Raw genomic sequence first — 14,527 nt, forward strand, 5'->3', positions numbered from 1 at the left:
GCCCCCAACGTCAGGCACCAGCAGCCCAGAGAACCGGGGGGAGAGCCCCAGACCCCTGCAGCTGGACACAGAAACTGGCCAGCCGTGGGGCGACCCCCTAAACTCATCGAGCGCTGGAGAGTGGAATCCCAGGCATCAGCTGATAAGGCGTCACGCTGGACGCCGAACAGCTGGTGCGGGAGGCGTGACGTCGACGCGCAGTGGGGGAGACCCCGCCCACCTCCTCCCAAGGAGGGAGGGGCAAACCACAGTGCGCGTCACAGCTTCGGGGAGGGACAGAACAGGCCGGCGGGGACAGACAAAGGGCCCCGTCGAAAACACGCACACATACTGGGAGCAAAAAAAGTTAAGCTGTGACGCCAGGGAAATCCTGGCACAGTATAAGTGACTTAAACAGAAGCTGTCAATGTGTGGGTATAGAGTCTGGTCTGTCGTATTAAAATGAAATGGGCAAATAAGATTAAGAATTACACTTGGGAAAGATGGAAGTATCAGAGGATGTTTAAAGGAAATGTGTATTGCTCAGTGTAGCGCCCATGTGCCTCCATTCCTAATTGTATGGTAAAAGTGAGAACAGCAGGGTGGGACTTTGCATGAGGGTGTAGGGGCTGTTCAAAACCCCTCCTCCATCCCAATTAAGTAGTAGAGTATGGAGAGAACAGGTGTGGGACTTTATACAAGGCACATGGGAGCAGAGGTATGAGTTGGGTAAAAATTGAAATTTATTAATGAGAAAAAAAGATTTTACAAAAATTCATACATTACATAATTGAGCATAAATAGTACATAAATGATTTTACAAAAATTCATACAATACATAGTTAGGCACATGGCTCTGCATATGTTGGCACTCAGCTCTAAGGTAGTAGATATTAGATATTAAAAGTGTAATCGAAAACTAATGCATCAAAAATGACAAATATAAATAAATGGATACAAGTAAATAGGAACGTTATATGCATATGGGTTCATATAGTGTACACCTAGCGGTAGATTGGAGCTCTACGTCGTTACGTCGTTTCGGGGCCTTAAAGCCACTCATCAGGAGCGATACCGAGGTGGTACCTATGAGTTGGGGAAATAGCGGTAATGAATAGTGGGAAAATGCAAGGGAAAAAAAATATATAAGTCATGAATATCATGTTATTGGTTGTAGCTCTGGACTCACAGTAGTGTCTGCGCAAAGGCGACGCGGCCCAAGGTGCCACGCCAACCATGGATGCCCCGTCCCGAAGCTGAGGGGGCATGGTCCGACAGGCGAGACCAACACAACGAACCCCCCAGGTGGGGTCAAAGTGTGGAGACAAATGTGTGGGTGGGGGGTGGTCCCAAGATGAGGGAGGATAGGCGCTGGGTGTCTGTGTAAAAAGAAACAAAAATAAAAAAGTGTGAGGTTGAATGGAGTGAAAAACTGGGGCAAGGTGGGGTGTGGGGTAAGACAATAAAATGTGGAGAAAACCGGAGAGGGGGAGGGGGGGGGGGAGAGAGAGAGAAGGAGGGAAGAAGGGGGAAAAGGAAAGGGGAAAAAGGGAATAAAGAGGGAGAGAAAAGAGAAAAGGAAAAGGGGGGGGTGCAGCGGGGGACTGAAAGCAGGGACAGAAGGTAGCGAGGACAAAAGAGGTAAAGGCAAAGACAAGGGAGCACGATGAAGGAGAGGGGGAACACAGAAGAAAAGTGAGGAACAACATGATGAGAAGAATGAGAGGGAGAGAAAAGGAAAATGGGGTGGGTGTTGAAGGTGCGGAAGAAACATACCTGAGCAAGTGCAAGTAGGGGCATGAATGCCTCACACTTTTTTATTTTTGTTTCTTTTTACACAGACACCCAGCGCCTATCCTCCCTCATCTTGGGACCACCCTCCACCCACACATTTGTCTCCACACTTTGACCCCACCTGGGGGGTTCGTTGTGTTGGTCTCGCCTGTCGGACCATGCCCCCTCAGCTTCGGGACGGGGCATCCATGGTTGGCGTGGCACCTTGGGCCGCGTCGCCTTTGCGCAGACACTACTGTGAGTCCAGAGCTACAACCAATAACATGATATTCATGACTTATATATTTTTTTTCCCTTGCATTTTCCCACCATTCATTACCGCTATTTCCCCAACTCATAGGTACCACCTCGGTATCGCTCCTGATGAGTGGCTTTAAGGCCCCGAAACGACGTAACGACGTAGAGCTCCAATCTACCGCTAGGTGTACACTATATGAACCCATATGCATATAACGTTCCTATTTACTTGTATCCATTTATTTATATTTGTCATTTTTGATGCATTAGTTTTCGATTACACTTTTAATATCTAATATCTACTACCTTAGAGCTGAGTGCCAACATATGCAGAGCCATGTGCCTAACTATGTATTGTATGAATTTTTGTAAAATCATTTATGTACTATTTATGCTCAATTATGTAATGTATGAATTTTTGTAAAATCTTTTTTTCTCATTAATAAATTTCAATTTTTACCCAACTCATACCTCTGCTCCCATGTGCCTTGTATAAAGTCCCACACCTGTTCTCTCCATACTCTACTACTTAATTGGGATGGAGGAGGGGTTTTGAACAGCCCCTACACCCTCATGCAAAGTCCCACCCTGCTGTTCTCACTTTTACCATACAATTAGGGATGGAGGCACATGGGCGCTACACTGAGCAATACACATTTCCTTTAAACATCCTCTGATACTTCCATCTTTCCCAAGTGTAATTCTTAATCTTATTTGCCCATTTCATTTTAATACGACAGACCAGACTCTATACCCACACATTGACAGCTTCTGTTTAAGTCACTTATACTGTGCCAGGATTTCCCTGGCGTCACAGCTTAACTTTTTTTGCTCCCAGTATGTGTGCGTGTTTTCGACGGGGCCCTTTGTCTGTCCCCGCCGGCCTGTTCTGTCCCTCCCCGAAGCTGTGACGCGCACTGTGGTTTGCCCCTCCCTCCTTGGGAGGAGGTGGGCGGGGTCTCCCCCACTGCGCGTCGACGTCACGCCTCCCGCACCAGCTGTTCGGCGTCCAGCGTGACGCCTTATCAGCTGATGCCTGGGATTCCACTCTCCAGCGCTCGATGAGTTTAGGGGGTCGCCCCACGGCTGGCCAGTTTCTGTGTCCAGCTGCAGGGGTCTGGGGCTCTCCCCCCGGTTCTCTGGGCTGCTGGTGCCTGACGTTGGGGGCCTTCTCCGGCGGCGTTCACCGCGGCATCGTCCCTCCTGGCTGTGGTCCCCTCCTCTGTCTTTCCTGCCCTCACCATCCATCTGCACATCTCACAGCCGGCATTCATGCCCCTACTTGCACTTGCTCAGGTATGTTTCTTCCGCACCTTCAACACCCACCCCCTTTTCCTTTTCTCTCCCTCTCATTCTTCTCATCATGTTGTTCCTCACTTTTCTTCTGTGTTCCCCCTCTCCTTCATCGTGCTCCCTTGTCTTACTTTACCTCTTTTGTCCTCACTACCTTCTGTCCCTGCTTTCAGTCCCCCGCTGCACCCCCCCTTTTCCTTTTCTCTTTTCTCTCCCTCTTTATTCCCTTTTTCCCCTTTCCTTTTCCCCCTTCTTCCCTCCTTCTCTCTCTCTTCCCCCCCCCCCCTCCCCCTCTCCGGTTTTCTCCACATTTTATTGTCTTACCCCACACCCCACCTTGCCCCAGTTTTTCACTCCATTCAACCTCACACTTTTTTATTTTTGTTTCTTTTTACACAGACACCCAGCGCCTATCCTCCCTCATCTTGGGACCACCCCCCACCCACACATTTGTCTCCACACTTTGACCCCACCTGGGGGGTTCGTTGTGTTGGTCTCGCCTGTCGGACCATGCCCCCTCAGCTTCGGGACGGGGCATCCATGGTTGGCGTGGCACCTTGGGCCGCGTCGCCTTTGCGCAGACACTACTGTGAGTCCAGAGCTACAACCAATAACATGATATTCATGACTTATATATTTTTTTTCCCTTGCATTTTCCCACCATTCATTACCGCTATTTCCCCAACTCATAGGTACCACCTCGGTATCGCTCCTGATGAGTGGCTTTAAGGCCCCGAAACGATGTAACGACGTAGAGCTCCAATCTACCGCTAGGTGTACACTATATGAACCCATATGCATATAACGTTCCTATTTACTTGTATCCATTTATTTATATTTGTCATTTTTGATGCATTAGTTTTCGATTACACTTTTAATATCTAATATCTACTACCTTAGAGCTGAGTGCCAACATATGCAGAGCCATGTGCCTAACTATGTATTGTATGAATTTTTGTAAAATCATTTATGTACTATTTATGCTCAATTATGTAATGTATGAATTTTTGTAAAATCTTTTTTTCTCATTAATAAATTTCAATTTTTACCCAACTCATACCTCTGCTCCCATGTGCCTTGTATAAAGTCCCACACCTGTTCTCTCCATACTCTACTATTTTAGTTCTTGGTTTAAAACTGACCAGTTCAGTGGAGGGACTTCCTTTTTAACCACTTCAGCCCTGGAAGAATTTACCCCCTTCCTGACCAGAGCACTTTTTGCGATTCGGCACTGCGTCGCTTTAACTGACAATTGCGCAGTCGTGCAACATGGTACCCAAACAAGATTGATGTCCTTTTTCCCCCACAAATAGAGCTTTCTTTTGATGGTATTTGATCACCTCTGCAATTTTTTTTTTTTTTTTGCACTATAAACAAAAAAAGAGCGATAATTTTGAAAAAAATGTGATAAATGTTACTTAAGCGCTGATATGATTTTAAAAAACTGGTTGGATTAAGAAATGAAAAAAGAATACTAAATGACATCAGCTGAAACCATTCAAAAAGTGATCTGACACTTATTATGTGATGAAAATGTGTTATTGGTGCGCTAATATCAACCTTTTAAAATTGCACAGTGCCCCTTAACCGCTTCACCCCCAGAAGAATTTACCCCCTTCCTGACCAGAGTGTTTTTTGCGATTCGGCACTGCGTCGCTTTAACTGACAATTTTTTTTTTTTGCGCTATAAACAAAATAAGAGCGACAATTTTGAAAAAAACACATTATTTTTTACATTTTGCTATAATAAATATCCCCCAAAAATATATAAAAAAAAACATTTTTTTTCCTCAGTTTAGGCCGATACGTATTCTTCTACATATTTTTGGTAAAAAAAAAATCGCAATAAGCGTTTATTGATTGCTTTGCGCAAAAGTTATAGCGTTTACTAAATAGGTGATAGTTTTATGGCATTTTTATTAATAATTTTTTTTTACTAGTAATGGCGGCGATCAGCGATTTCTATTGTGACTGCGACGTTATGGTGGATATGTCGGACATTTTTGACACATTTTTGGGACCATTGTCATTTATACAGCGATGCGATTAAAAATGCACTGATTACTGTGTAAATGACACTGGCAGTGAAGGGGTTAACCACTAGGGGGCGGGGAGGGGTTAATCAGTACTAGGGGAATGTTTTCTAACTGTAGGGGGAGGGGCTGTATGTGTCACTACGCTGATCACTGCTCCCGATGACAGGGAGCAGTGATCAGTGGCACTTGTCACTAGGCAGAACGGGGAGATGCTGTTTACATCAGCATCTCCCCATTCGTCCTCTCCGTGAGGCGATCGCGGGTATCCCCGCGGCGATCGAGTCCGCGGGACCCGCGACCCGACTCACGGAGCTGCCGGCGCACGCGCGCACGCAATGGCACGGTGGGGAATTCAAAAGGACGTACAGGTACTCCCTTTTGCCCAGCCGTGCCATTCTGCCAACGTAAATAGTCATGCGCCGGTCGGGAAGCGGTTAAACATATAGTGGGGACGGAAAGTATTCAGACCCCCTTAAATTTTTCACTCTTGCAGCCATTTGCTAAAATCATTTAAGTTCATTTTTTTTCCTCATTAATGTACAGACAGCACCCAATATTGACAGAAAAACACAGAATTGTTGACATTTTTGCAGATTTATTAAAAAAGAAAAACTGAAATGTCACATGGTCCTAAGTGTTCAGACCCTTTGCTGTGACACTCATATATTTAACTCAGGTGCTGTCCATTTCTTCTGATCATCCTTGAGATGGTTCTACACCTTCATTTAAGTCCAGCTGTGTATGATTATACTGATTGGACTTGATTATGAAAGCCACACACCTGTCCATATAAGACCTTACAGCTCACAGTGCATGTCAGAGCAAATGAGAATCATGAGGTCAAAGGAACTGTCTGAGGAGCTCAGAGACAGAATTGTGGCAAGGCACAGATCTGGCCAAGGTTACGAAAAAATTTCTGCTGCACTTAAGGTTCCTAAGAGCACAGTGGCCTCCATAATCCTTAAGTGGAAGATGTTTCGGACGACCAGAACCCTTCCTAGTGCTGGCCGTCCAGCCAAACTGAGCTATCGGGGGAGAAGAGCCTTGGTGAGAGAGGTAAAGAAGAACCCAAAGATCACTGTGGCTGAGCTCCAGAGATGCAGTCGGGAGATGGGAGAAAGTCAACCATCACTGCAGCCCTCCACCAGTCGGGGCTTTATGGCAGAGTGGCCCGACGGAAGCCTCTCCTCAGTGCAAGACACATTAAAGCTCCCATGGAGTTTGCTAAAAAACACCTGAAGGACTCCAAGATGGTGAGAAATAAGATTCTCTGGTCTGATGAGACCAAGATAGAACTTTTTGGCCTTAATTCTAAAAGGTATGTGTGGAGAAAACCAGGCACTGCTCATCACCTGTCCAATACAGTCCCAACAGTGAAGTATGGTGGTGGCAGCATCATGCTGTGGGGGTGTTTTTCAGCTGCAGGGACAGGACGACTGGTTGCAATCGAGGGAAAGATTAATGCGGCCAAGTACAGGGATACCCTGGATGAAAACCTTCTCCAGAGTGCTCAGGACCTCAGACTGGGCCGAAGGTTTACCTTCCAACAAGACAATGACCCTAAGCACACAGCTAAAATGAAGGAGTGGCTTCACAACAACCCCGTGACTGTTCTTGAATGGCCCAGCCAAAGACCTGTCTTAAACCCAATTGAGCATCTCTGGAGAGACCTAAAAATGGCTGTCCACCAACGTTTACCATCCTACCTGACAGAACTGGAGAGGATCTGCAAGGAGGAATGGCAGAGGAACCCCAAATCCAGGTGTGAAAAACTTGTTGCATTTTCCCCAAAAAGACTCATGGCTCTACTAGCTCAAAAAGGTGCTTCTACTAAATACTGAGCAAAGGGTCTGAATACTTAGGACCATGTGATATTTCAGTTTTTCTTTTTTAATAAATGTGCAAAAATGTCAACAATTCTGTTTTTCTGTCAATATGGGGTGCTGTGTGTACATTAATGAGGAAAAAAAATGAACTTAAATGATTTTAGCAAATGGCTGCAATATAACAAAGAGTGAAAAATATTTAAGGGGGTCTGAATACTTTCCGTCCCCACTGTATACACATATGAATTAATAGTGATAAAAATAGGAGACAAATAAAAAATGTGAAGACAAATAAAATAATAACATCACAATAAATGAGTGAAAAAATCCTTCACAAGTGAATAGATAGATAATAGTTCAATATTCACCACACCTAATGTAATGCCCGCTCACCTTCCAAGCTAGGCACAAAATGTCACTGGAAATTCCACATACACGTAGCGATCAGATTGACTCCAAAGTGTGGTATTTCTAAGTGAGATTTTGCAAGAAACTTCTTGCTTCTCCGTATATACTTTGTTAAAAACCGTTTGCTTCTTCATGGGTATTGACTCTCAAAGAGGATACATGACATCGCGCAATATTGCTTACAAAAACTGTGCTCAATGTAAATTATAGATACAGGGGGTCCCCTAGTTACAAACATCCGACTTACAAACGACTCCTACTTACAAACGGAGGGAGATAACAGGAAGTGAGAGGAAATCTACCCCTAGGAAGAAATTCACTCCTGTAAGAGCTATTATGGGGAAAAGGTACCTCCACTGATGCTTTATCACCAAGGCTTGTTTCCACAACAACCCAAAATTTTCAAAATCCAATTGTCATTGGGACAGAAAGTGAAGTGAAATCTTCTTAACAGGGGCACAGACAGCAAAACAAATGTTATAGGGGTGTTAACCCTTCCCTATGTTATCCAAAAAGCTTAAAAATAGTTTTTTTGGCTGGAGCTACACTTAAAAAATGTACCTGTTCCGACTTACAAACAGATTCAACTTAAGAACAAACCTACAGTCCCTAACTTGTTTGTAACCCGGGGACCCCCTGTAAATGCACTCACATGTGCGCAAATATAACAGGCGTATCGTAACAGTTAGGCTTGTAGGCTTGCTCCTCCTCACTGCACCTCCCATGTGACCGAACACTGGAGAGACGTCACTGGCTCCTCCCGACGAAGGAGCACTGTGCAGTTTTAAAAGGTTGATATTAGAGAGAAGCTATATTTTTTACTTTTTGCTATAATAAATATCCCCAAAACATATATAAAAAAAATTTCTTTCTCAGTTTAGGCCGATATGTATTCTTCTACATATTTTTGGTAAAAAAAATGGCAATAAGCGTGTATTGATTGATTTGGGCAAAAGTTATAGCGTCTACAAAATAGGGGATAGTTTTTATGGCATTTTTATTGTTAATGTTTTTTTATTAGTAATGGCGGTGATCAGTGATTTTTTATCGCGACTGCGACATTATGGCGGACACTTTTGACACTATTTTGGGACCATTTTCATTTATACAGCAATCAGTGCTATAAAAATGCACTGATTACTGTATAAATTACACTGGCAATGAAGGGGTTACCCACTAGGGGGCGAGGAAGGGGTTAAGTGTGTCCTAGGGAGTGATTCTAACTGTGTGGGGGCTGGGCTACAAGTGACACAACAGTGATCACTGCTCCTGATTACAGGGAGCAGTAGATTACTGTCATGTCACTAGGCAGAACAGGGAAATGCCTTTTTTTCATAGGCATCTCCCCGTTCTGCAGCTCCATGACACGATCGTGGGACACCGGCGGACATTGAGTCTGCGGGTCCCACGGTCACGGAGCACGCGGCAGGGGCGCGCGCGTTCCGGCGGTGGTGCGCCCGCACGGCGGCAAATTCAAAGCAATGTACAGGTTCGTTGCTTTGCACAGCCGTGCCATTCTGCCGACGTATATGTACAGGCGGTGGTCAGCATGCGGTTAAAGTGTATTTGGTGATGTGTTTCCTGTTCTTGGAGGAGGTCCCAATATCTCATGGACTGTCCTAGAAGACTCCTAGAAAAAGAGTGAGTGATAAGTCTAACGCCAGCTTCTCTCTGATTTTATTAGTAATTGCCTCTGTACATCATAAGTGGCTTAGAAATGTGGAGGTCAAGACTGCTGGGGGGCACATAAAGGTGGGGGGTGTGTCATCACAAGACAGAGAGACAGCAATACACTGGTCTTCCCAACGATTAGCTGTGCAAAAGGTTATTCACTACAAGTCTGACCACTGGAGTACACAGGCAGACTGGGCTCCCAAGTAGAATGCAAAGAAGCAAACTGACCACACTGGGATAGATGTGCTTCCATTCGTGGTTTTATAGAAAAGCAGGGTGTGCTGGCTGGTTTTCCAGGTATTTCACACAAAGGAAGTGAATCAAAAAGAACCGGGTACCTTTTCATTCAAACATATGGTTCCACAGACATGTATCAGAAATATGGAATGTTGCCATCTTAAGTAGTAAACACTTATAGCGAATAAGCACACTTTTGCTAGTTTTGTGACTCTTATGGGGGCCACTATATCTCAAATATGTGTTAAAGACAACACAGTTACATTTTAAAGACATTACTTTCCCAAGCAGTTGGTAGGTTGACATGCTGCGTTTTTACTCTTTCTTACTCTGCATTATGCATCTAATATGCATTTTATTCAGTCAGCTTTTAAATTCAATTAATTTTGTCAATCACAGATTTATCTACGGCTATTGAAGCATTGATTGAGGACGGCCCAGGACTGAAAGATGATGAACATTCTCAATTCATTGCATTTAGAAGGTATGGTGCGTAAAGAAAATGTGTAGCGATTTTGTCTACTCAGATTTTTATTCTTTTCTTATGGTCTGGACTTTTAACTTTTTTTTTTTTCTTGTGTAAATATTAATGACTACTGTAGCAAAAAATATTTCAATTCTTGTAATTGTATGGGGTTAATGCCTTTTATCAATAGTATTTTGAGTATGAATTCCTTTATGTTCTTCATATCTAGATGCAAACCAAGTTGTCCAGCAAAAGTGACAGTTACAGGGGTTGGGACACGCTTTCACGCTTTAATTTATGTGGCTTAAACCCTTAAAAGAATAAAACATATACTGTTTCTGTAGCTAGCTGGCCTTTATTTTCTCACTTAAAGTGGTTGTGGTTAAAGTGGTTGTAAATCATCTTTGGAAAAAAATAAAAAAACTAACACCTGCAAGACAAAGGCATAATGAGCTAGTATGCATAGCACACTAGCTCATTATGTAATACTCACCTGGGATCGAAGCCCCCGCTGCGGTGCCCGACACAGCACCGGCTGACAACATGTCGTCCTGGAGTTACTTCCGGGTATCGCGGCTCTGCCGCTGTGATTGGCCGGAGCTGCGATGACGACACTCCCGCGCATGCCGCCGGTAACTGCACACTCACTGAAAGCAACGGCATGTACGTGACATTGCTCCAAATACATGGGATATCTCCTAAACCGTTTACCTATAGGGTAAAAACACTGCTGTGACTTCACCACAGAATGGACAGTATTGTCCATTTGTTAAAGGAATTGTAAGTACCGGATCTACTGAAAGGATCAACCGGAAAGAAATTGTCACAGGAGGGACAAATACTGCTGTCAAAATGACAGCCAGGAATTGCCGATAAATGTAACCGAACAGCTGCTGGGAAGGTGGAGGAGCAGGGCACATTATATACAACCAAAACATTTAGACTAAATTTTATTTTTGGCTGTGTGTAATACTCCAAAGCTCCACAGCTGGTTAAAAATTCCACATTCATATTTTGCTTTTTTTATTTGAGCCAACAGGTTTTCTCCTTTGATTACAGAGCTCAATAGTTCAGGCTGAAATTAACACCTGTGAGTAAAAGCAACTAATTCCTTATTGGATAACTCGGTCTGAGGTCTTTATTTAGCTAAAGCAGAGCTCCTCTTTAGCCACCTCAATACTGGACACATTTACCCCCTTCCTTCCCAGGCTAATTTTCAGCTTTCAGCACTTTCACACTTTGGATGTCAATTACATAGTCATGCAACACTGTTTTGAAATTTTATATAATTTTTTTCACACAAGTAGGGCTTTATTTTGGTATTTAATCACTACTGGGTTTTTTGTTTTTCAAAATATTTGTATTAAGTTTTAAAGGATACAAACGGGTCATAGATAACCACGTAAGACGTGGGTGGTTGTAAGCCTATAGGGTCCTCGTCAGCGATTTATACAGGTAAATCTAGAACAAAAACCATGTGAATAACAATAACAGAATATCACAGGCTAAAAATCCCAAATATAATGTCAAAGTAATCTGTTACTGAGAGGTTATAGCTAAGCTACTGGAGCCATGGAGAGCCGAATTGCTTCTCGCAGGCCAGGGGTGTGGTTGAGGAGGCCGGCCTTTAAAGTGGAAGTAAGACAGAAGAGTGGTCACTTTTGATTTTGATAATGTATAGTCCATGAATGCTTGCCATCTGGAGGTAAAGCGATCCAATGATACAGAATGAAGGATGGCCATTTCCAGCCTTTCAGGATATAGAAGATTTTTAACATCCGTGATAGTTGGCCCACTGGGTGTAGTCCATTTTTTAATATAGCTCTTCAGGCAACCAGTAGACAGATGTCTAAATCCAAGCCTTGTTGCAGTTGCCCCTTTCTGCATTGAGTGTCCTAGGAGGCCAGATTGCCATAGCCAAATAACATGAGTCCCAAAAGCTAGAAATGGCTGGGTAAGACGAGAGACGGTGTTCCAGAGGGAGCCTAGGAAGACCACACAGTGGACAGGCAGTTGAAGAGGGGCCCTCCTGGAAATGAGAAAAGGAACATGCTCTCTATGGAGAAGTTTGAGTTGTGATTCTCGCCAAAGTTAGTTAGTATAAATATGCATAACTTTGTTGTAACCACAAAGGAGCAACTCATCTAGGAAGTCTCTGTTCCAGTGAGATACCGAAGAGAGTGAAGACTTTTGTGAAAACCATATTGAGAGGCTATCAACCAGGAATAGCTGAACCTTCTAAGCTTTATCAGAGCCACAAGACTGTGCATAGCATAGGCCAGGGGTAGGCAACCCCCGGCACTGATGCCGCAAGCAGCACACAAAGCCTCTTTTGCTGGCACTTGACTCCCTCCCCATCAGCAGAGCAGCGCAGAGAAGTGTCGATAAGACACTAATGCATTACAATTTCAGAGATCCCCACGCCCCACCTGCACTGAGGGGGAGGCCCTGTGCCCCCACACATTGTAAAAGATGGGAAACATTGTTTGGATCTCTAACTTTGCTGTAGCTGCAATCGTCAGCTTTTGTGATGGGGAAAGAGATTGGGTGCAGTTCTGCTAGGGGGGCTGTCCCTGTTTCAAAACTATGTTTGTCTAAATGCCATATGGCCTTATTTTTTGGGCTATTGTTAGATATGAGGAACTAAAAAACTAAAAGTCACCAGTGCTAAAATGTGGAAACCTGTGGAAAAAAGAAGAAAAGGGGAATCATAGTCATTAATGTGGGGGTCTAAACCCAGTGCAGCTGGATAAAAACCATAACTGGAGGATATGGATCAAAACGGTACTAAACCAAACAATCCAGCGTTCAATGGGTAGAAGAAGCAGGCAGTCCCACAACAGGTGAAGGATCATGAAATACATTCAGTAATGAAATAAAATCCAATCCTGTTGAAAACAAGGGAGTGGAAGGGAAATGAAAAGAGCTTACGGTGTCACCATGAGTCAGCTGGTCAACTATGAGCCAAAAGTGTCTAATGAAGAACAATTCCCTCACGGGGGGGGGAACCAATCCCCCTGCCGTACTGCTCCTGAAAGTGGAGCCCGTTCGCCGGCGTGTGGATGGTCTACAGCCGTGTGGGGAGTGTAAACAGAATCAGCGGTCTGCAGAGAGATGGAGATGCAGCTCTAGCCCGCGTGTGCCGGTGACGTCAGACTGGCTGAGACACCGACGCAGGAAGAGGAAGGAGCCGTGATGCTGCAATGGATGGCAGTAGCTTTCTCCCAATGTGCACGAGCACTTGACGAGCTGATCACAATTGTGGAGTATGTGGCCCCAGGTAGATGACAGTGATCAGGACTGGGCTGACCGACTGGGATGTTGGATGAGGCTGCCAGTAGTTGTCAGGAATGCTGACCAGGGATGATGGTAGTGGGATGTGGTGACCCGCAAGCTGTATACGGTTGCCTTGATGACGCGTTTCGCGCGCATGCGCTTTGTCAGTCATGGAAATAGGCAACCAGCACATTTAAATAGTCTAAAAGGGCGGGGAAATTATCTGAGCGGAAGGGCAGGGCAATTACGGTCACTAACATTAACCCCTCGTTGCTCAGTGAGTATGCATTTAAACATTTTAACAACATATAAAAAATAAATAGTCCTATTTCTACTAGCCATGCATAAAAAGTCTATAAAGTTAGACAAAAACAAAAAATATTTATAAAAATTGTTAAAAATTAATTAATAAAAAATAACAAGTTCATAAAAACTTAATTAATAAAAATTATTCATAGAGGGGGCTACCAAGACAAAACACAACTACACTTGAGCACATATACAGTGGGGACGGAAAGTATTCAGACCCCCTTAAATTTTTCACTATTTGTTATATTGCAGCCATTTGCTAAATACATTTAAGATCATTTTTTTCCTCATTAATGTACACACAGCACCCCGTATTGACAGAAAAACACAGAATTGTTGACATTTTTGCAGGTTTATTAAAAAAGACTGAAATATCACATGGTCCTAAGTATTCAGACCCTTTGCTCAGTATTTAGTAGAAGCACCCTTTTGATCTAATACAGCCATGAGTCTTTTTGGGAAAGATGCAACAAGTTTTTCACACCTGGATTTGGGGATCCTCTGCCATTCCTCCTTGCAGATCCTCTGCAGTTCTGTCAGGTTGGATGGTAAACGGTGGACAGCCATTTTTTAGGTGTCTCCAGAAATGCTCAATTGGGTTTAAGTCAGGGCTCTGGTTGGGCCATTCAAGAACAGTGAGGGAGTTGTTGTGAAGCCACTCCTTCATTATTTTAGCTGTGTGCTTAGGGTCATTGTCTTGTTGTTGTAAGGTAAACCTTCGGCCCAGTCTGAGGTCCTGAGTACTCTGGAGAAGGTTTTCGTCCAGGATATCCCTGTACTTGGCTGCATTCATCTTTCCCTCGATTGCAACCAGTCGTCCTGTCCCTGCAGCTGAAAAACACCCCCACAGCATGATGCTGCCACCACCATGCTTCACTGTTGGGACTATATTGGACAGGTGATGAGCAGTGCCTGGTTTTCTCCACACATACCGCTTAGAATTAAGGCCAAAAAGTTCTATCTTGGTCTCATCAGACCAGAGGATCTCATTT

General features: G+C 44.1%; 1 protein-coding gene across 1 annotated transcript in view; it reads left to right on the top strand.

The window, feature by feature from the left end:
• The window catches only part of LOC141147091 (DNA helicase B-like), a 260,293-nt gene that overhangs the window by 121,421 nt on the left and 124,345 nt on the right, over positions 1-14,527 (top strand). The window contains exon 6 of the mRNA XM_073634187.1: positions 9,884-9,968. Coding sequence (XP_073490288.1) covers positions 9,884-9,968 — 85 coding nt within the window. The remainder of the gene's footprint in view (positions 1-9,883; positions 9,969-14,527) is intronic.

The sequence above is a fragment of the Aquarana catesbeiana genome, linkage group LG06, assembly GCF_042186555.1.
Source record: "Aquarana catesbeiana isolate 2022-GZ linkage group LG06, ASM4218655v1, whole genome shotgun sequence".
Classification (NCBI taxonomy): domain Eukaryota; kingdom Metazoa; phylum Chordata; class Amphibia; order Anura; family Ranidae; genus Aquarana; species Aquarana catesbeiana.